General features: G+C 39.1%; 1 protein-coding gene across 3 annotated transcripts in view; it reads left to right on the top strand.

The window, feature by feature from the left end:
• The window catches only part of med14 (mediator complex subunit 14), a 114,335-nt gene that overhangs the window by 45,400 nt on the left and 47,079 nt on the right, over positions 1-21,856 (top strand). For all 3 annotated transcript variants that reach the window (XM_043700847.1, XM_043700846.1, XM_043700848.1), the window contains exons 12-17: positions 1,116-1,194; positions 1,342-1,501; positions 2,974-3,174; positions 6,689-6,823; positions 11,169-11,245; positions 20,823-20,983. In XM_043700847.1, coding sequence (XP_043556782.1) covers positions 1,116-1,194; positions 1,342-1,501; positions 2,974-3,174; positions 6,689-6,823; positions 11,169-11,245; positions 20,823-20,983 — 813 coding nt within the window. The remainder of the gene's footprint in view (positions 1-1,115; positions 1,195-1,341; positions 1,502-2,973; positions 3,175-6,688; positions 6,824-11,168; positions 11,246-20,822; positions 20,984-21,856) is intronic.

The following is a 21,856-nucleotide window of genomic DNA, read 5'->3' as shown; positions in this document are numbered from 1 at the left end:
TCAGAACCAAGGGACATATCTGTCTTTAGCCCCATTATTTTGTCTGATGCTCCTTCTCTTGTGACATTGATTACACTTAATTTCTTCCCCATGTTCTTTCATATTGATGAAATATTTGAAATATCTTCCAACTTAGACTGATACAAAATAACTGTTTAACTCCTGCCATTTCCTTGTCTCCCAAAACTATCTCCCAGATTCTGAGACCTACATTCAGTTTTTATATTCCTTGTTATATGCTTTTCCTTCAAATTGGTGCCCTCCTTAACTTCCTTGGTTAGCCATAGTTTGTATATGCCTCTTTCAGTATCTTTTCTCCTTAGTGAGATATATGCTTGAGAGTCAAGAATTACCTCCATAAATATCTGTCACTGTATTTTCTGCTAATCCATCAGCCCAGCCCACTTTAACGATCCTCATTTTAGTGCAGTTCCCTTCATTTAAGTCAAACACGGTTGTTTGCAATCCAAGTTTCTCATACTCAAACTAAATATTAAATGCATCCTGCTATGATCACTACTTATGATTACTGAGCTTATTTATTAAACCTGCCTCGTTACCCCTTACCAGATCTCAGATAGTCTGTTATTTACAGCAGAACCTTGATTATCCGAACAAGATCTCAAGGTCCCATAAAAATGGCAATAGGCTACTCAGCATTCAGTGATCAGTTAAATGGGATTATGGCTTGCATTGCTGGATAACTCATAAATTACCACTTTGTTTCCGGTTACCGAAAGATCAATTATCTGAACAAAATACTCCCCACCTGTCTCATTCGGATAATCAAGGTTCTACTATAATTTACTCAATGGCGTTGATGCCATCCTATCTTGGCAACTGTAAAATAAGACATGAAGTAACATCTTTCTTGCAAGATATTTGATGTGACTTAACCAGTGCGCGCACATTTTCTTTCTGTGAACACACCGATAACTAAATTCACATCAATAAAAGAGGAATTAAATCAGTAAGTCCATTAATTCTAAGGTATGTTGACCATTATACCAAAATATCTTAATTTTCTACGCAAAGTTTCCTTTACATTATTCAGTATTGTGTGAATACATTGTATTATTGCACTTTTAATGTCATATTCTACTTGTCTTGATTAGATCAAGCTACTTTAGATGATATTGAAAAGTCTGTCAATGATGAGATGAAGCGAATTATTCCTTGGATTCAACAGCTAAAGTAAGTATTAAGTATGCTGATGTAATAAAAGGAAGTTAATAAGAACTAACTTTAAATGTGAAAACTACTCTTTCACTTTGGTCCTGTCAAATCTGGGCAATATATGTTCAAATGTATCCTTCATTTTAAGACAAAATGTCCCTGCAGGTTTTGGCTTGGACAACAAAGATGCCGGCAATCCATGAAGCATCTTCCCACAGTCTGCAGTGAGACGTTACATCTTTCAAACTTTTCCTCTCATCCAGTTGGAAACCTCTCAAAACACAAGCTATTCATCAAGTTGACGCGCCTTCCTCAATACTACATTGTAAGTGCCTTTCATTGATAAAGCTTTCTTTGGTTACAGCTAAGTATTATTCAAGAAATTATTTATGGACTTGCAATATTTAGCTTCAAGAGAATTGGTTACAGTCATCCGTTATTTATTTATATAGATTACTTTTTTAGTGTAAAATGGTCTGCCCTTTCCTGGGTTACTTTTCAACTTTTCCTACTTCAGAGTCACAGCTGTTAACGTGGCTTCTATCTCCACAATTGCATGCATGGAAACTGACCCTCAGTCGAACTCATCCATGCTGACCATATATCCCAAAATAATCCAGTCCCATTTGCCAGCACTTGGCCCATATCCCTCTAAACCCTTCTTATTCATATAACTATCCACATGCCTTTTAAATGTTGCAATTGTACCAGCCTCTACCACTTCCTCTGGCAGCTCATTCCATACACACAACACCCTCTGCATGAAATGATTGCCCTTTAGGTCACTTTTAAATCTTGCCCCTCTCGCCTTAAGCCAATGCCCCCTAATTTTGGACTCCCGCATCCTAGGGAAAAAATGTTGGCTATTCACCCTATCTATGCCCCTCATTTTAAGGTCACCCCTCATCATCTGACCATCCAGGGAAAATAATCCCAGCCAATTCAGCCTCTCCCTATAGCTCAACCCCTCCAACCCTGGTAACATGCTTGTAAATCTTTTCTAAACCCTTTCAAGTTTCACAACATCCTTCTTTATAGCAGGGAGACCAGCATTGCACATGGTATTCCAAAAGTGGCCTAACCAATGTCCTGTACAGTTGCAAATGACCTCCCCACTCCATACTTAATGCACTGGTCAATAAAGGCAAGCGTACCAAACATCATCTTCGTTATCCTGCAACTCTACTTTCAATGAACTATGAACCTGCACTCTAAGGTCTCTTTGTTTAGCAACGTTCCCCAGAACCTTACCATTAAGTATCTAAGACACACCCTCAGTTTGCTTTTCCAAAATGTAGCACCTCACATTTATCTAAATTAAACACCATCTGCCACTCCTTGACCAACCGGCCCATCTGATTAAGGTCCCGTTGCACTCTGAGGTGATTTTTTTCGCTACCACATCACCACCAATTTTGTCATCTGCAATTTCACTAACCATATCTCCTGTGTCCACATCCACATCATTTATATAAGTAACCAAAAACAGGGCCATTTTGGTATATTTCTGTTTCCTTCACTCCCCATTTCCAAATCATCCCAGTTACACACTAATCCCAGATAAAAGGGAGCATAATTCCCACCCTTTACTATTGCTCCTTGTACACTTTCAAGTTGTCAATTACAAGAAGAGTTGAAGTTTTCTTTCCTCTCCTGGTAGTTTGCTTTCCGTGTTTTGAGTGCTTGTTTCCATAGTTATCTCCTTAAACAAATTACATGTTATGTTGGTAATAGTAATGTAATTTTCTTTTGTAATCCTCATTGTATATCTTTACATTTTTTGCTTTATGCATTCAGATTGTAGAAATGTTAGACAGACCAGGCTTTCCTACAGAGCTAGAGTACAAATATCATTTCCTCTCCGTAAGCCACGGACTGACCGATCCAGATGATTGTCCTCCAACTGCAGTTCTTTTGCAACAGTTTAAACCAGGAATTGAGGAACTATTACTGGATGCAAGACCTGGGAAGCAGGCCAAGGCTGGAGGCAAGCACAAGGTTTGGATCTTGCATTAACATAAAGGTTTGATGGTTAATAAATTAGGAAATTATTATTAGATACCAGGAATACTCCAAAACATTTAATGCATGCATTGATTTCATCTATATAATTAGATGAAACCAATTGCTTGCTTGCTTAATTTTTGTGTCTTAACGAAAGATTAATACTTAAAATACAAATTTTGGATTGGTATAGGATTCTGATACAAGATGCAAATGCAGTGCAGTGATTATGGAATACAAAACATATTTCGGACAAGTGGGTTTCTGATTTCATGTGGAATAGTTTGACAGAAATTTTGAAGTGTAAGGACTGTATAATTTGACTCTTAATATTTGCATAGTTTTTGGTGTGAAGTTAATAGCAATTCATGCTTGGGTGGAGTGATATAAGGAAAGAAGCTGATTGACAATGGGGCCTCAGGATATTCTGAAAGCAGATTTTATTATTTAAGTGCTATTATTATTAGTCTTTTGATAAATGTAGCAGCCACTTCGTGCAAAACAAGTTAAAATATACAGCAAAAGGATCACTAACTGTTAAACTTCTTTGAAAGTTTTGACTAAGAACTTTAGACAGAACAGCAGAACACCATAACACCATGCTCTGCTTTGGAAGATGCCATGGGGGATCACTGTCCATTTGAACAGGTTTGAAGTATCATTCAAACATTTTTGCCTGCATTCCCTCAAAAAAGCATTGAAGTGTTAATGTGTATAAATTCTGGAATTTGGGAATTGTTTACTGAATCTAGAAAAATCTCAGATGTCAGAGTCTGACCAATCAAATCTATGAAGAAATTTATTGGTCATGGCATAAAAGAGACTGTAGCAATGTGGATCCAGACTGATGAAAAAATAGAGTACTGGTCAATGCATATTTTCAAGCTAGAGGAATGTTTGTAATGGAGTTCTCAGCAGTTGGTATTTGCAACCCATGCTTTTCCTGCTGTATCTTAATGATCTAGATTTTGGTGTGCAGGAACATTTTCAAAGTTTGCAGATAACGTGAAACTTGGAAGAATTGTGAACTGATGAGGACAGGATACAACTCCAAAAAGATGTTGACAAGATATTGAATTGAAGGATAGGTGTCAGATGAGGTTCATTGCAGAGAACTGTCAGGTGTTGTACTTTGTCTTTCACTGTTCTTCCTCCCAAAGTAAAATAGAGATTACAATTCTAAAGAGGGTGCAGAAGCAGAGGGTCTATTTGTGCACAGATCATTGAAGTTGATAGGACAAGTGGAGAGAGCAGTGAAGAAGAGATACCATGTCTTTGGTTTTATTAATGGATCATAAAATACAAAAGCAACAATGATGTTGAACTCGTGATAAGACACTTACTATACCTCAACTGGAGTATGGAGTATTTGTGTACACGGTGGGTACCGCATGATAGAAAAGTTTAGTCAATTGAACGAAGCACAGAAGTGATTTACAATGGAATGAGTAACTTAATTCTGAGAATAGATTGAAGAAGCTGTGATTGTTCTTGTAGAGAAGGCGGCTGAGAGGAGATTTGATAGGCACTTTCAAAATCATTAGTGAGCTTGATATTTGTGCAGAAGCTGTTCCTAATTGTAAAAATCAAAAATGAGAGAGCATATATTCAAAGTGACGGTCAAAAGAAGCAAGGGTGTGATGAGACAAGTCTTTTTTTCAATTTGTGAGTAGTTGAGTTATGGAATGCAGTGTCTGGAAGTGTGATGGAGGAAGGTTCAGTTGAGCCACTCAAGGGTATCAGGTGATTATTTGGATAGAAATAGCATACAAGGCTGAGGTAAAGCAGGAGATTGGCCAAGGTTGTCATGCATTTTTGAAGGACTGGTTCAGGCATGATGGACTGAATGGCTGCTGCCTGCACCATAACAATCCTGCGATCTGTGAATTGAACCAAGCTAATGGATCATCATAACTAGAAAATCCCATGCTAGGAAGTGGGGATCAAGCAGAAAAATGTAAGACCATTGTATGTCCCAGCTGATGGCAATACTGGACAGTTGGATTCCCAGTGTAAAACCTGGTTTGGCAAGTATTGTTTGGCATTTTGGCTACCGTGATGGTCAGTCAATGAGCAAATTCATAGAACGGATTGCCAATGTCCTCTAAACTAAAGAAATGTATTACACAATTATTACATCAAAGGGAAAAAAAAAATTTTTAATTCTTTATCCCAGCAAAATTCTTTACTGACGCTCAACTGCAGAAAATTATCCCTCTTATCTACACTGTATTTAATTTCTTACTCAATTGACAAAGTCAAGTTTTTCACGCATTTTTAAGCATTTTTAGCAAATTTTGGCATACTCATTGGATATGATTCCGTCTACTTGAGTTATGCAGACTAACTCACTGACTTTTTTTTCATTGACCTCGAAGAAAAGAAAAAGGTCTAAGAAAATTTTGACTTTTAATCTTCTAAAGAGTACATCTATTATGGAGATTTTCTGAAGAACTCTAGCTCTTCAGGCTTCTAGTCTTTCCATCTGTCTTTCTCTTTATCTTAGATCTTAACTAAGTGGTGACTTCAGCCATTATCTCACTGGGTAGTTTGTCCAGTCACTAAGCTTAAGTTACATGACTTCTTGGAAATGCTGTTTTGGACCAGTGCTAAAAAGGAGTTTCTGACCATGATTTGTTTAGAATTCATCTTCACAGATCTAAAAGTCTAATTTTCCAAAAATCACTGGCACCTTGGAGTGTCAGAGGATTGACAAACTGCCGATGTGACATCTCTATTCAAAAGGGAGGCAAAAAGTGGATAACAATAAACCCATTGGCCGAACATCTATTGTTGGAAAAATATTAGAATCTATTATTAAGGAAGTAACAGCACAAACTCTGGAAAGTCATAACCTAATCAAAAGAGTCAGCATAGCTTTGTGAAAGGGAAATTGTAACTGACTAATTTGTAGAGTTTCTTGATAAAGTTTCAACCAGAGTGGATAGAGAGGAACTAGTTAATCTTAGCATCTCCACAGTGCAGATCGAGACCATTTGGTACCTTGTGTCTGCACCAAACCTTTGAAGGTCATGCCACCCAGACCCAAGCCCCCACCCTATCTATGTAACCCCACATCTAACATGGCTTATCCAGCGAGCCTTCACACCCCTGGGCACTATGGGGCACTTTAGCACGTCCAATCCATCTAACTTTGGATTGCTGGAGGAAACCAGAGTTCTTGCTGAAAACCAATGAAGAATTGCAGAGAACATTTTCACATTGTGAAAATATAATTCAGCATGTGATCCAAAGTACTTCAGTCAATGAAATGAGAATTTTTCTGATGATCACTGTTACCTGCAAAAGGCTTAATAGTTTTCTTGCATTGCAGCATGAAACATGATATATTAGAATTTTGAACTTCACTGTTGATTCCAAACCAAATTCTCAAGAAGAGTGATTATGCAAGCGAGTGCTTTGCAAATTTTGCCTTCAGTACAGAGGTTGGTCTGTTAAGCTTTTCTTTAAAATCCTATGGTAATTGGCAAATGTGTTTAATTTATAGTTGTCTGCTGATCAAGGACCTACAGAACCTAAGAAACCCAAGAGGACAGGAGAAATGTGTGCCTTTAATAAGGTCCTAGCACACTTGGTAGCTATGTGTGACTCAAATATGCCATTTATTGGACTTCGTTGTGAGGTAAGAAACTGGAAATTTTTAGTGTCAAAACTTCACCCAATCACTTTTGATTATTTAGGCTTCATTGAAGGAGGATGACCTAGTGATGTTATCGCTGAACTGTTAATCCAGGGAGTCAAGTCACGTTCTGGGACCTGGGTTTGAATCCCCCCATGGCAAATCGTGGAATTTGAATTTTTAAAAAAATTTTGAAAGAAGAGTGATGACCATGAATCTATTGTCGATTGTCAAACATTCATCTGGTTCAATAATGGCCTTTAGGAAAGGAAACTGCTATCCTTACCTGGTCTGGCCTACAGGTGATTCTAGAACCACAACAATGTGGTTGACTCTTAACTGTTGGGGATGGGGCAACAAATGCTGGCTTCGCCAGCAATGCCCTCATCCAATGAATGAATTTAAAAGAAGTGAGTCAGATCTACAATTCATTGGTCTTGTAGCAGAGAGGAGACAGTGGCATAATAACGTTTTTGGATAGAATCCCTACAGTGTGGAAACAGGCCATTCCCACTGAATCCACACCAACCCTCCAAAGAGCACCCACCCCATCCCTGTAACCCTGCATTTCCCGTGGCTAATCCACCTAACCTGCACATTCCTGGACACTATGGGACAATTTAGCATGGCCAATTCACCTAACCTTGGACTGCGAGAGAAAACCAGAGGACCCGGAGGAAACCTGTGGAGACACAGGGAAGAATATGCAAAGTCGACACAGTCTCCCAAGGGAGGAATTTCTTGGTACTGTGTTGCCACCATGCCTTCCTACTAATCCAAAGGCTCTGGCTAATTCTGTGGGGAAAATGGGAATCTTAATTCATCTGATAAACCTGGAATTCAAAACCCATCTTGGTAATGATGACCATGAAACTACCAATGATGTAAAAATCTATCTGTTCACTAATGTCATTCAGATAAGGAAATCTGCCATTCATACAGATCTGAGATCTAGGGAACAATTTACTGAAGGTTCCTCAAAAAGCACTGAGGTAAATGTTAGATGATATCCAAGCTTGGCTGAGTGTTTCTTGGCAACTGGTTGATGCAAAAACAGGCTTTTATGACAAACTGATTCCAACAAGGCATCATTGAGCCCTTATCACTCATGCTTAATTGTTTGGGAAAAGATGGTGGTGAGCTGCCCTTTGAAAATCGGTAGTCCTTTGCTTGTAATGACATTCACCGTGCTGTAAAGGAAGGGAGTTGCTGGATTTTAATTCAGTGACAGTGAAAGAATGACATAATAGTTCCAAGTAATGACGATGCATGTATTGGAGGGCAACCTGCAAGTGATGGTGTTCTCACGCATCTGTGACCCTTGTATTTGAAGTCGTAGAGCTCACGACCTTTGAAGGTGATGTTCAAGGAGCTTTGATGCAAGGCATCTTTTAGATGGTGTACTTAGCTGCCACTATCTATCAGTGGTGAAGATTCAAGGTGATGCGGTGCTAATCCAACAGAATGCATTGTCCTAGATAGTATCAAGCTTCTTGAGTGCTGGAGCATGATGCACTCACCATGGTACATCTTGAATCAGAATCCACTTGCCCTCTTTTCTTTTTTGAGTTTAAATGTTTTGAAGTAACTGATTCATGGTGTATTTCAATGGCAGTGTCTTGAACAATCACAATCCACTTCTCAGTCAATCAAGACCTAGTTTCTCATGCAGTATAAATTATTATTTTGTTTGAAATTCGTGCAACACTGTCCTGATGAGTATAGGGTGCAAAGCTTTAACATCATATCTCTTTCAGCAGTATGTAGAAACATTTATTTTGGCTGAGTTAATAAAGGTCAAAAAGAGAGAAGGTGAGGACTGCAGATGCTGGAGATCAGAGTCAAAAAGTGTGGTGCTGGAAAAGCACAGCAGGTCAAGCAGCATCCGAGAAGCAGGTGAGTCGACATTTTGGGCATTTGTCCAAAATGTTGACTGATCTGCTCTCGGATGCTGCCTGATCTGATGTGCTTTTCCAGTGCCACACTTATCAACCATAAAGGTCAAGAAGTCCAGGTTCAGTTCTCTCTTTTGTGCAGAGCTAGATTGTCTGTGTTGGGAGTAATAGATGATTTCTACAATTTGCTTGTGTTCTTTGTCTGAGGAGCATCTTCTACAGATTTGTGATTTCACTTGCTGGAAAATGCACCTGGTTCAGTATCAGTTGAAGTGTAGATTTAGCTTACCTGTGACATTGTTAGATCCAAGTCGCTTGTTAATACTTAATGTCCTGGCTCAAATATCGAGAATATCAACTTGCCAGAAGTATCAGCGAATGTCTGTGGAGCTATACCCAAGCAGATGGTGATATTTTGAGTCAACAATAAATATAGAATGGTTAAGATGATCTAAATCTGTTAGCAGAGTTCTTCTTTGTCTTCCATATTAGTGTTTTAATGTGCAGAAGTAGACGTTTCAAAGTGAAACAGCCCTTTTTGGTGCACCCTCTCCATGTCCATATTTATCCTCCACCTGAGCAACTAATTCTGATCATAAAAACATAAAGTATTGTAGCAGAATTTGGCTATTTGGCTCATCAAATCTGCTCTGCTATTTGATTGTAGCCGATTAATTTCTCAACCCCTGCCTTCTTCCTGTAACTTCTGACCACTTTACTAATCAAGAGGTGATCTGTTTCTGTCTTAAATACATTCAGCCTTTTGTGGTAATAAATTCCACAGTCAGCACCCATTGAAGAAATTCCTCCTCATCTCATTTCTAAAGTGTTGTTCCGTGACTTTGAGGCTCTGTTCATGGCTCCTACTTTCTCTGCCAAGTCAAAACATCTTCTTCAAATTCTGGGGCTTATTTTTAAGGTGAGAGGAGAGAGATTTTTAAAAAGACATGAGGGACAACTTTTACACGCAGGGTGGTTCGATAGTGCAATGAATGTCCTGAGGATGTGGTGGATGTGGGCACAATTGCAATGTTTAAAACACATTTGGATAAGAACATGAATAGGAAAGGTTTGGAGGGATATAGTCTCGGAACAGGCAGGTGGGACTAGTTTGATTTGGGATTATGTTCAGCATGGATTGTTTGGACCAAAGGGTAATTTCCATCCTGTATGACTCAGACTTCCAAGTACACCACAGTATCATTCTTAATAATGGGCATTAATAATCACATTTATCCATTTTGTTCCCATATGGGCGACACGGTGGCTCAGTGGTTAGCACTGCTGCCTCATAGCGGCAGGGACTGGGTTCGATTCCAGCCTCTGGCAACTGTCTGTGTAGAGTTTGCATGTTCTCCCCCCGTCTGCGTGGGGTTCCTCAGGGTGCTCCAGTTTCCTCTTACAGTCTAAAGATATGCAGGTCAGGTGAATTGGCCATGCTAAATTGCCCATAGTGTTAGGTGCATTAGTCAGAGGGAAATGGGTCTAGGTCGGTTACTCTTCGGAGGGTCGGTGTGGACTTGTTGGGCTGAGGGGCCTGTTTCCACATTTGAGGGAATCTAATCTGATCTTTTCAGCCCTTTTCTTTCATCCACCTGTCAAATCTAATTGTGAATATTGACACCATTTCTTTTGTAGATAGGAACCCAAGAAATAACTTCTCCTTGTTCACAACTCTTATGCTTAATGTTCTGAAACACTTTGAATTATATATTTGTGTATTCTTGTTCTCTATCTTTCATGACTGGGCAAAGTCTTAGTTGTTTTATGGTGTGCATGTCCTGGCAAGACAGTATTTGTTACTTGAATGTAATACATGAATAGAGTGGCTTGCTGGATCATTTCAGAGGGCAGTTCAGACTCAACCACACCGCAATAGGTCACAAGTAGGTCAGACCAGTAAGGATGACAGATTTCCTTCCCTAAAAGACATTCATGAATCAGGTAGGTGTTTTCATGACAATTTACAATGATTTCATGATTCTCCATTACTTGTTGAATATAAACACCACCAGCTGCCACGTTGCAGTTTGAATCCATAATCCCCGAGCATTAGCTAGCATTCTGAATTGCTAGTTCAGTGACATTACCACAAAGCAACTGCCACCTTCAAAAGGGCCTGAATCTACAGTCTGCATCCTACAACCTCATTTTCGAAAAAAAAGTACAATTATTAAAGGGGAGAAAAGAGCAAATGTTTCAATTACACCCATGGTAATACCTCACTAATTCTGTGCTGCATACCCCTAAAGTCCAAATGTTCTTCCCACAGTGTATAGCTTGAAACTCCACAGAGGCCAATTGAGGTTTTACTGTGCCCAAGTACATTTCAATATCTAATGTTGAATAATGAAAGGTTCCTTTGTTTATTTAAGACCTAGAAAAATGTTTTTCAGTTTCTGGTACAGATATTTCAAAAACCTTGTGGTTTAAGTGGCTGTCTTCTTTTAAAGCTTTCTGCTATGGAGATTCCTCACCAAGGAGTTCAAGTGGAAGGAGATGGCTGCAATCATGCCATACGCATACTAAGGTAACTCCTAACCTTCTTCCAATATTTGATTAAATAAGGCTGCTTTATTACTTAATATTATGTTCATAAGGGAGATGTTTCCTTGATTATTGAACAGCATAATGAGACTTTCTAATGCTCTTCACCACCTGGCAAAACAATTAACACGTTAAATACGGATGAAGTAAGTTGATTTAAATTGTTAAGAAATTTTTTATGTAATGGTAAACTCTGAAAGTTTCTTCGCTCTGAGTCACACATGGTGTAAACTTTAAGCAATGGCGTTAACTGTATTCTTACTCAAAACTCAGTCTTATGCAACCAAATTTGAGTTTCGGCTTTTAATATACAGGATTACTAATTTCTCATTTGCTTGACTCTGTACCAAGCTTCTAGCTTTTATGCATTGGTACGTGTTAAACTTTACTTCAGGGAGTTTGTTCTCATGATAAATCTAAGAAAGAGGCGAAATCTAAGAGAGATTTTTGTTTAAATGTTTCAATTTGTAGCAACATGCCTATCAAGTACATTCATGGGCCATACAATTCTGTTCTCCTTGTCATGCAGTCTATTCTGCTACTCGTATATTTTGTTGTGTAATAGATACCGTATTATTATGTGGGTATATCAAAATTTCCACATATTTCTCAGAAGCGAAGCTGTTTGGTTCTTGGATTTTCCTGTCAGCAGCAAAGCTGTGCATATTACTACTGACTGTGGAAATCGTTACATGTTTACTTAAAAGAAGAAAGTCCCAATTGTTACAGTGATGTCTCGGTGCAGAATTCCAGGAGGTTGGCCAAGAAGAGCAGTGAAGAGTACACATCCACTTTTTTACAACATTAATTGTTGTATCCAACTAAGTTTCTAAAGGTCTCCAGTATTTTGTGGAGTAACCTGGTCTGGGCATGATTCAGCGTTGGTAGAAGGGGAAGTAGTAATGAGATGTTTGAACTATCAATCACCAAATTACACCAGAGATCAACCAGTGTAACAGCTCTAGGGTAAACATCAAGATAAGTGGTGCTTGTCTATCCAAGTCCCTGACATTAGAATCGATATAAAAGACATTTGCAGAGGGTTCAGAGCAGCACAAGTTAGCCTTAAGAAATACAGACTTCCATGGGTAATTGTAGCACGTGTGGACATCCGCACTTTCTCAGGTCTCAGTGTGCACCAACAAATTCAAGGCGTCGCCACTCTTGGTATCAAAATCTAGCCCAATGTGTCTAAATGTGGTGGGAGAGCACAGCTTAGAACAACTACACACAAATCATAAGAGCGGCTTGGTGGCTCAGTGGTTAGCATCATTGCCTCACAGCGCCAGGGACCTAGGTTTGATTCTAGCCTTGAGTAACTATGTAGAGTTTGCACGTTCTCCATATGTGTCTGCATAAGTTTTCTCCCACAGTCCAAAGCTATGTAGGCTAGTTGGGTCCACCATAATAAATGTGGGGTTGTGTGGATAGGGTAGGATTCTCTTTGGATGGTCAGTATAGATTCAATGGGCTTAACGGTCTATCTCTGTATTGGGATTCTATGATTAAAAGAAGCAGCACAGTTTAATGAAGCTTTGGGATAAAAAGGCAAACAAGCTAAGGTTAATTTCCGAAGTGATAAATTGAAAAGTGGAGAAATTATCTTGCGCTCCGCGAACATGTTAACTTGACCATGCTTTGAATGCTTCAAACAGTTCTGATCCCAATATTATCAATAGGATGTGGACATATTTGATAATGTACTAAAAAGATTGACTAGGATAATTGTAATGTTTACAACTTTAAGGAGAAATTGAACAGATTGTGGGTACCTTTTGTCAAGAAAAATGATCAGATTGGTTTTGAAGATATTTGAGATGTTTGCCTAGGTAGATATTAAGACATTGAATGTGTTAAGAAGGCCAGAACTACGACCATATATATAGGATGGTCAGTCATAAATTCAGGAGGAACATCTTTATCTGGAGTGTAGTTAGAGTGTGAATGTGGTTAAACTGACCTGTATGGATGCATTTAGAGGAAGGAACATAAAGAGGTAGGAACAGATGTAGACCATTTGGTGAAGTTCATGGTAATTAGTCAACAATCAATTCCATGTGGAAGGAATATTTAACCAGTTTATTGGAGTTCCTTTGAAGTAACATGTTCTCTGGATAAAACCAAGCTTGTGGATGTACTGTGCTCAGATTTCCAAATGGCATTTGGTAAAATGGTAAATCTAACGTTATTGTGGAAATAAAAGGTAATGGTGTAACATAGCAGTATGGATATTAGACTGGACAGTTAACAGGAAATGATGGGCATACATAGGTCATATTCTGGTTGGAAAATGTAACGTGTGGTATACCATGGCAATCACTGCTGGGGCTTCAAGTGTTTACAATTTATGTAAATAACTTGGATGAGGAAACCAAAAGTATGGTTGCAAAATTTATTGCTGACAAAATTAGGTACAGAAGAAGATTTGAAGAGACATAAAGTGGATACAAAAGGATAGGTTAAGTGGGCAAAGTTCTGACAAATGGAGTATACTGTAAATCCCTTTTTGAAGTTAAATTTATCAATATTCTTTTACTTCTATGCCATTAAAATGCAACTGTATATTTCAAGTTGAGTTTCAATTTAACATAATTTGCCACTTCTTGTTTGGTGGCCTGCCTTATCTGGAATTTTTTTCCCCATGTTTCCACTCCTGCATTCAATCCCCCAACTTTACTTTGTTCCTTTTTCTACCCTCAGCCTCTCTTCACCATCCCCACTCTCTATTCTTAACCTCTCAATTGTTTCATGTCAACTTGTATGCCTCCCATTCTGAACTTGTCTGAGGCCCTGAGCTCCCTTTAGTGATAGATATTGTTTGACATAAATTGTTTTGTCTGCAATGACCATTTTCTGCCACTAGATGGAAGCTGGAAAATTGAAACTTCAGGTAATATCATTTTAACATGTTCTGCATTTACGAAGTTTAAATTTAACTTGTGTTCTGTTATTTTAGAATTTATTTTCTTTTAGGATATATTTATTGATGTAGACAATAAAGAATGTACACCATTTCAGCTTAATTATAGAGATTGGAACCAAATGGACCATGTTGACCACAGGGTTCTTGATTGGGCCAGGTTAACAACTGCAATCAGGAAAGCCTTGGCTAAGCAATATAAGCAGGAGGGCGGAATCTGAGATGGCTGGCCATAACCAGTGTACTGTGCACTAGAAAATAAAAGATGATTTGGTGATGGGAACCAGCCTCTGTACAGTTATTTTAGTGGTAATTGGAGAAAACAGGATGTGCCTGAAGAACAATCGCTTGTAACCATCATCTTGGAGTTGGGGGTAAGCATTTCTGGCATCATGTCCCTATTTGGGAAGCATGACTCATTTGACCTTGCTGTCAAAGACTAGGTCCAGTACGTGAAAAGAATTCAATACTTCTCCAGGCAAATGATACTGGGGTGGACAAAAAGTAATCCTTCTGACTGCTCGTGGACCTGCAGCATTTTTGTTTAAAAGGGGCTTAACTTTACCAGAGCTAGACATTAAAACCTTCCAAGAGTTGACTGAGCTGGTTAAGGAATATTATGACCCGAAACCACCACCAATCCTGGGATGCTATGAGTTTTATTTGGCTGTTGAAGAACTGGGGCAATTTATAATCAAGATTTTTGATGAGATTACGAGACATATAATTTTGAATGAGACACTGTTTGGAATGTGGGATTAATGATCTAACCACTACTAGCTGAAGCCCAACTGGACTCAAATAGGCACTGCAGCTGGCCTTGCCATTAGAAAATGTAGCCAGTGGAGCATGGGAACTGCAGGGCATCCCAATGGAAGCAAACCACACCACATGCAACAACAGGGATAGTTGCAGCAGAATTATGGTCGCTGGCCCCAAAGTGCTCCCCCCACTGACATCTCAGTTAACTACCCTGCCTTAGTTCCCAAGAGTAGGTCAAGTTTTGCACCTTCTCCAGTAGGTACATTCACATACTGAATCAGAAACTTTTCTTGTACACACTTAACAAATTACTCTCCATCTAAACCCTTAATACTGTGGAAGTCCCAGTCTATTTTGGTTAAGTTAAAATCCCCTACCATAACCACCCTATTATTCTTACAGGTAGCTGAGATCTCCTTACAAATTTGTTTCTCAATTTCCCTCTGACTATAATACAGTCCCAATAAGGTGATCAACCCTTTCTTATTTCTCAGTTCTACCCAAATAACTTCCCTGGATGTATTTCTGGGAATATCCTCCCTCAGTACAGTTGTAATGCTATCCCTTATCAAAAATGCCACTTCCCCTCCTCTCTTGCCTCCCTTTCTATCCTACTTGTAGCATTTGTACCCTGGAACAGTAAGCTGCCAGTCCTGCCCATCCCTGAGCCATGTTTCTGTAATTGCTATGATATCTCAGTCCCATGTTCCTAGCCATGCCCTGAGTTCTTCTGCCTTCCCTGTAAGGCCCCTTGCATTGTAATAAGTGTAGTTTAATTTATTAGTCCTACCTTGTCCCTTCCTGTCCTGACTGTTTGATTCACTTCTGTTCTCAACTGTACCCATCTCAGATTGATCTCTATGCTCATCAGCTCCCTGGGTCCTACCCCCCACCTTACTAGTTTAAATCCTCCCGAGCAGCCCTAGCTTCAAACCAGCGTCTATAGAAAAACAACACGTGCAGACCAAGCATTGAACTACGGAAGCAATCATCCCAACACCCACAAACGAAGCTACATCAGAACATTATTTCAATGAGTCCGCACATGCTGCAGCACAAAGGAACTACGCAGAGCAGAGGAAAATCATCCATATTCACAAAGAATGGGTACCCAATGAACACTGTCCGCTGATTTCTCAGCAACAAACCCAAACAAGCAGACAAAACTCATCCAGAAACCCTAGCCACTCTCCCCTACGTTAAAGACGTCTTGGAAATGACTGCCAGGCCCTTTGGCATCATGGTAGCCCACAAACCCACCAACACACTAAAACAGCTGTTAATGAACTTGAAAAACCCTATACAGACAATGTGCAAAATTAATGTCATTTACAAAATACCATGTAAGGACTGTATCAAAAACTACATTGGATAAACAGGCTGGAAACTAGCCACTAGGAAACATGAACACCAACTAGCCACAAAAAGACATTACCCTCTCTCACTAATATCCTCATGAGGAAGGACACCACTTTGACTGGGACAATACATCCATCCTAGGACAAGTCAAACAAAGATACGGACGAGAATTCCTAGAAGCATGGCATTCCAACTGGAACTCTATCAACAAACACATCAAGTTAGATCCCATCTACCACCCCCTGAGAAAAGGAACAGGAAGTGACTTCACTGCAGGAAATGACATCACCAACCCAAAGAAACCCAAACATATAAATAGAAAGCAGGAATTTTCAGCATTGCTTCGCATGAGGTCCACTGAAGATGTTACCTAGTAAGGTAACTAAACGTCTGGAAATGAACCTTTCAGCTCAGCGAGCAAACCTACATCCAAAACCTCAACCTGAACTACAAATCTTCTCAAAACTCGCTAAGCTCAAGCAAATCTCCCTGCCAGTATATTAGTCCCCTTCCAATTTAGGTGCAATCTCTCCTCCTTGTACAGGTCACTTTTACCCCAAAAGAGATTCCAATGATCCAAAAATGTGAATCCTTCTCCCATACACTAGCTCCTCAGTCATGCATTCATCTGCTCTATCCTCGTATTTCTGCCCTCACTAGCTCGTAGCACTGGGAGTAACTCAGATATTACTACTCTCAAGGACCTCCTTTTTAAATTTCTGCCTAACTCTCTGTAATCTCCCTTCAGAATCGCAACCTTTTCCGTTCCTATGTTGTTGGTGCCAATGTGGACAATGGCCTCTTGCTGGCTCCTCTCCCCCTTGAGAACATTCTGCACCCTCTGAGACATTCTTGATCCTGGCACTAGGGAAGCAACACACCATTCTGATTTCTCACTGCTGGCCACAGAAACATCTGTCTGTACCTTGGACTAGAGAATCCCCTAACACAATTGATAGCCACAGAAGACTCCTGCACTAACTTCCTATCTCTCTTATCTTTCCTGGAGTTAACCCATCTATGTGACTGTATTTGTGACTCCCCCTCTTTCTCCCCCCCACATAACTGCCATCCATCACATACTGTTGCTGTTGCAAATTCCTCATTGCCTTTAACTGTCTCTCCAACTGACCCATTTGATGTGATAGGATTCACAACTAACAGCATTTATTGCAAATAAAATCTGAAGTAACCCTTAAACTCTCTTTAATCTTCCACATCTGACAAGAAGCGCATATCAATCTACTAAAGGCCATTTTTGTTCCTTCACAATCTACAGACACAGAAAATAACACTGTCTTCTACCTCTACAAAACGCTGCCCCAGGTTAAATTAATAGTTATGGCTTAAATTTTAAGTTTAATCAAGAGACATATAATCAAGAAAGAACCCACTCTACTCACGATTGCAGATTTTCTGAAAACAATTCACTTATCTGTTTCTGTGCTGTGAACTTCACCCAAACAGTTCCTCCAAGATCAGTTGTGAATTTCGCTGTTTGTTAATTTTCCCAGACGCATTCTGACGTCAAGCGATACATGAATTCAAACAGCAAAGGCAGTAACTGTGCAGGTACACTGTGGTCTGTGAAGGGAAATCAGAGTTTACGTTTCAGGTCCACTGACCATTCCTCAGATCCCCAATCTGTGTAATTGACTTCAGAGTTCTTTTTTAGAACTGAAATGCATCACTTCAAAATGTAGTATATAATTTAGTTGCATAATCACCTTTCTCTCAGTGGAATATCTACGATAAGGTCACTAATTAAACATGCCTCCTGACACAATGGTGGATTCAAAATTTCCATATTCTTCATTGGTTACATCATGTGTTCTTTCATGAAATGTTGCCAAAACTTTCTGAAAACTCCTCTTTCAGATTGCCTTTGCCAATTTGGTCCAACCTATAGGAAGATTAAAGTTCCCAATGACTATTAGATTGTGTTTGTTATAGGCTCCATTTCTTTCTTTCTTATGCTCTGTCAAATGATATAACTACTGTCACAGGGATATAAACTAGTCCCATCAATATTTTCTGATCCTTGTTATTCCTAATTTCCATCCATACAGAATCTGTTGCCAGATCTTAGCCAAGACCCTTTCTAAATGCTGTCTATATATCATCCTTTACTATCAGGGTTCTACTCTTCCTTGCAATTCTGTCTTGTCTTATCAAAACCCTGGAAAATTTAGCTCCCAACCTTGATCACATCTGTGCAATGATGATTAGATCTAAACTATTTATCATTACTAGTGTTATGAGTCCATCAATCTTGTACTGAATGCTTCATGGATTCAGGCAAAAAATGTTTCATTTTACTTTTTTGATCGTTATTTGCATGGGGCCCATTTGCTGATGTACTGTTATTATTGAATTCTGTCCACTCATGTCAGTGCTTGTCTTTGTCAAAATTGTTACACTGTACTATTGCTTCAACTTTAGATTTCTAAATCTCATTTCAGCTAAGCACCTCTCCAACTCAGTTTGTTTACTTTCAAGTCCTGTCCATTGTCCAATTTATACCATTACCCATGATATTGATCCCAGGCTGGTGCAAGCAGAGTCCCATTCCCATGGATCACCTCCTAAATACTGGTGACAGTGTTTTGAGTGTCAAAATATCTTCTTGTGTACACAAATTTGCTAATCTGTTTGAGATTATATTGGATAACAATCCAGAGATCATTACATTCGAGGTTCTGCAGTTCAGTTTGTATCTTGGTGTCTCAGCAGAACATTATTCCTGGCCTGAATTATGTTATTGCTTCTATATAGGCCAGAACAATTATTCTCCTCCATTTTCTCCAAGTTCTTCTCCAGCCACGAGGAGATGTTCTCCATCCTAGAAATAGGCAGACAGCATTTGTAACTCATTGCCGCATCAAACAGAATCTATCCCCCTGACTACACCATTCCCTACCATTAGTACCATATATTCTTTTCCATTCCTCCTACCCTGAATGGCTTCAGCACCATAGTATTTTGGTCAATTTGCTTCTCCTCCCCAGATTATTTGTTGTTATGAAGTATCTTTTTTCCTATTGATCAAAGTCGAGGGCTAATGTACCTCCAAAATCACATGCTGGATCCCCATCTGTTTGACTCTTGGTCATCCCCTCCTACCCCTTATAATTATCCAATTCTGAAGTTCTACTGAACAGTGTTGTGACTGCACTTGGTCCATCGCCTACCATGCCCTGGCATTTGAAGTACTCCATCAGATGCTTCTTAGATGTTGTAAAAGTACCTTGCTTCACTACCGTCTCAGACAGCCCATTCCATATATGTACTATCCTCTGGCGGGGAAAATAAAATTTCCTTTTATCTCCACATATCCACCTAGTCCTCACCTTAAACCTCTGCCCTCTGATTTAAGACACAAAGTGGTTCAAAGCCTGCCATTTGATAGCTACAGTTTGTCAAAGGAACTTGCTAGTCAAAGTTTTTCATTCCTTCATGATTTGCTGGTGGGTCTTCATGAAGAATGTTGCTGCATATGGGTGACTGGGATTGAAGGCAGGCAATAGTTGCGTTGAATAGGTCATCATTGGGTAGTAAATGGAATTCTATGTGGATGGTTTCAGCAATGCTGAAGATAAAGCGAAAGAATAAAAACATCTCCTTTTACTCATGGTATTAAATACCTGACTTATTACTAGGATCTCAAAGCACTTTTTTCCTGATATTACATTGTTTTTTCAGCTATATGCTTTAGCAAACACACTATTTTATAGAGTTTGTGATTTAGAACTGATAAGTCAGTTTCTGACTGCAGTATGTAATATTTACTTATTCAAGTAACCACTTTCAGTTGATTGAAACTGCCTGGCTGTTGGAGTTAACAAGATATCTAAACTGGCTTGTAGTTTCTTTTGCAATTTTTAAGTTGAGTCAGATCTTAACTGTTTATCTAAGTTATAGTTGAGAAAACTTTATAGAAATCCCAAATGGACCGAGTTTCTGAATGAGCTCTATGGTTTCCTCAAAAGAAGCTAGATAAACACGAGAAGAAAGGAAAAGGAAGAAGTGTTGTTGGGATTGGAAAAATTATTGGAGGAGAAGGCTCCTGTATCACATTAAGTGTTATGGACTTGTTGGGCTGGACTGGTCCTAAGATATTATTAGATGGTAACTATTATGAGATCAACTTGACTAACAGCATCTCTCTACTCCTTGGTGATGAAAGACAATTAATAGTATTGTTTTGCTACCTCTTTTCTCATAAGAGTAGCTTAGAAGTACTTAAGTTGATGTTGGATTTTACACTTTGAGGTCTTAAAATGGAAGTCTAGCCTTTGACTTTTAGGATGCAATGTTTTTAATAAAAAGAAGTTGGGATAAAAATCCTTGCCCCTTCACTTTTTTGATTCTTCATATCCAGGTCATCGAGCCATACAGCATGGAAACAGACTACGCTAACCTTGTTCCTCAACTCGTCTCACCTGCCTACACTTGGCCCATATCCTACCCAACCTTTTGGAACTTCATTTTTAAATAAATGGTTTTTCTTTTTCCATAGGATTCCTCTCTCTACAAGTGTCAGTGAGGAGACACAGAAGGCCTTAGATCGATCTTTGCTGGATTGCACTTTCCGATTGCAGGGAAGAAATAATCGGACCTGGGTCGCAGAACTGGTATTTGCCAATTGCCCTCTGAATAGTACTTCTGCCAAAGAGCAAGGTTAGATAGTTTTAAACATCCATATTGATACATCTGCATAGCTTTCAAAACTCTTCAATTTTACGTTGTCTTTCTTAGGAATGCTCAGCAGCTGCATGAAGAACAAAATTCAAAATAATGTACATTCATTGAGGATTTCAGATTACCCTATTCCACAACATGGAAACTAAGTAGTTTGCTTCTTAAAGTGTTAAGGCACATGGACTGCAATAGCAACTGATTCACTGTTTATTAATTCATGGGATGTGGGCTTTTGCCTGCTAGGCCAGCATTTATTGTCCATGAGAAGGTTGTCAACTGTTGTCTTAAACTGCTAAAGACCATTTGATGTAAGTAAACCAGCAACACCAATAAGAAGGGAGTTCCAGGATTATGACCATGCAACATTGGAGGAATGACAATAGATTTTCAAGTTTAAAAAATAGGGTGAAGGATAACTTGCAGGTGGTGGTGGTGCTCTCGTATTTGCTGCAACTGTACTTTGAGTTGGACTGTAGTTGTGGGTTTGGAAGGTGCTGCCTCAGGAGTCTATGAATTTTCGAAATGCATCTTGAAGATGATACGCATTACTACTGTGTGTCACTGGTGGTGGAGTGCATGTTTGTGGATTTGTTGTCAATCAAGCAGACAGTTAGGAGTGGACAATAAATATAGGCCAAGCCAGCAATACACTCATCCTGTAAACAAATGAGTGGAGGGAATAAACTTAGCAAAGAACTTTTAAGTCATATTAGTGTATAAGTATTCTGTGATACATTTGTTGAAGATTTATTAGAGAAAAAGGTTCTGCTTGATCTTTTTAATACTTATTCTCTTATGACCTGGATATAAAGAATCAAAAAAGTGAAGGGGGCAAGAATTTTTATCCTAACT

This window comes from Chiloscyllium plagiosum, chromosome 12 (genome assembly GCF_004010195.1).
Source record: "Chiloscyllium plagiosum isolate BGI_BamShark_2017 chromosome 12, ASM401019v2, whole genome shotgun sequence".
In the NCBI taxonomy this organism is placed as follows: Eukaryota; Metazoa; Chordata; class Chondrichthyes; order Orectolobiformes; family Hemiscylliidae; genus Chiloscyllium; species Chiloscyllium plagiosum.
The sequence above is the reverse complement of the archived record's forward strand: the minus strand, read 5'-3'. Positions and strand labels throughout refer to the sequence as shown.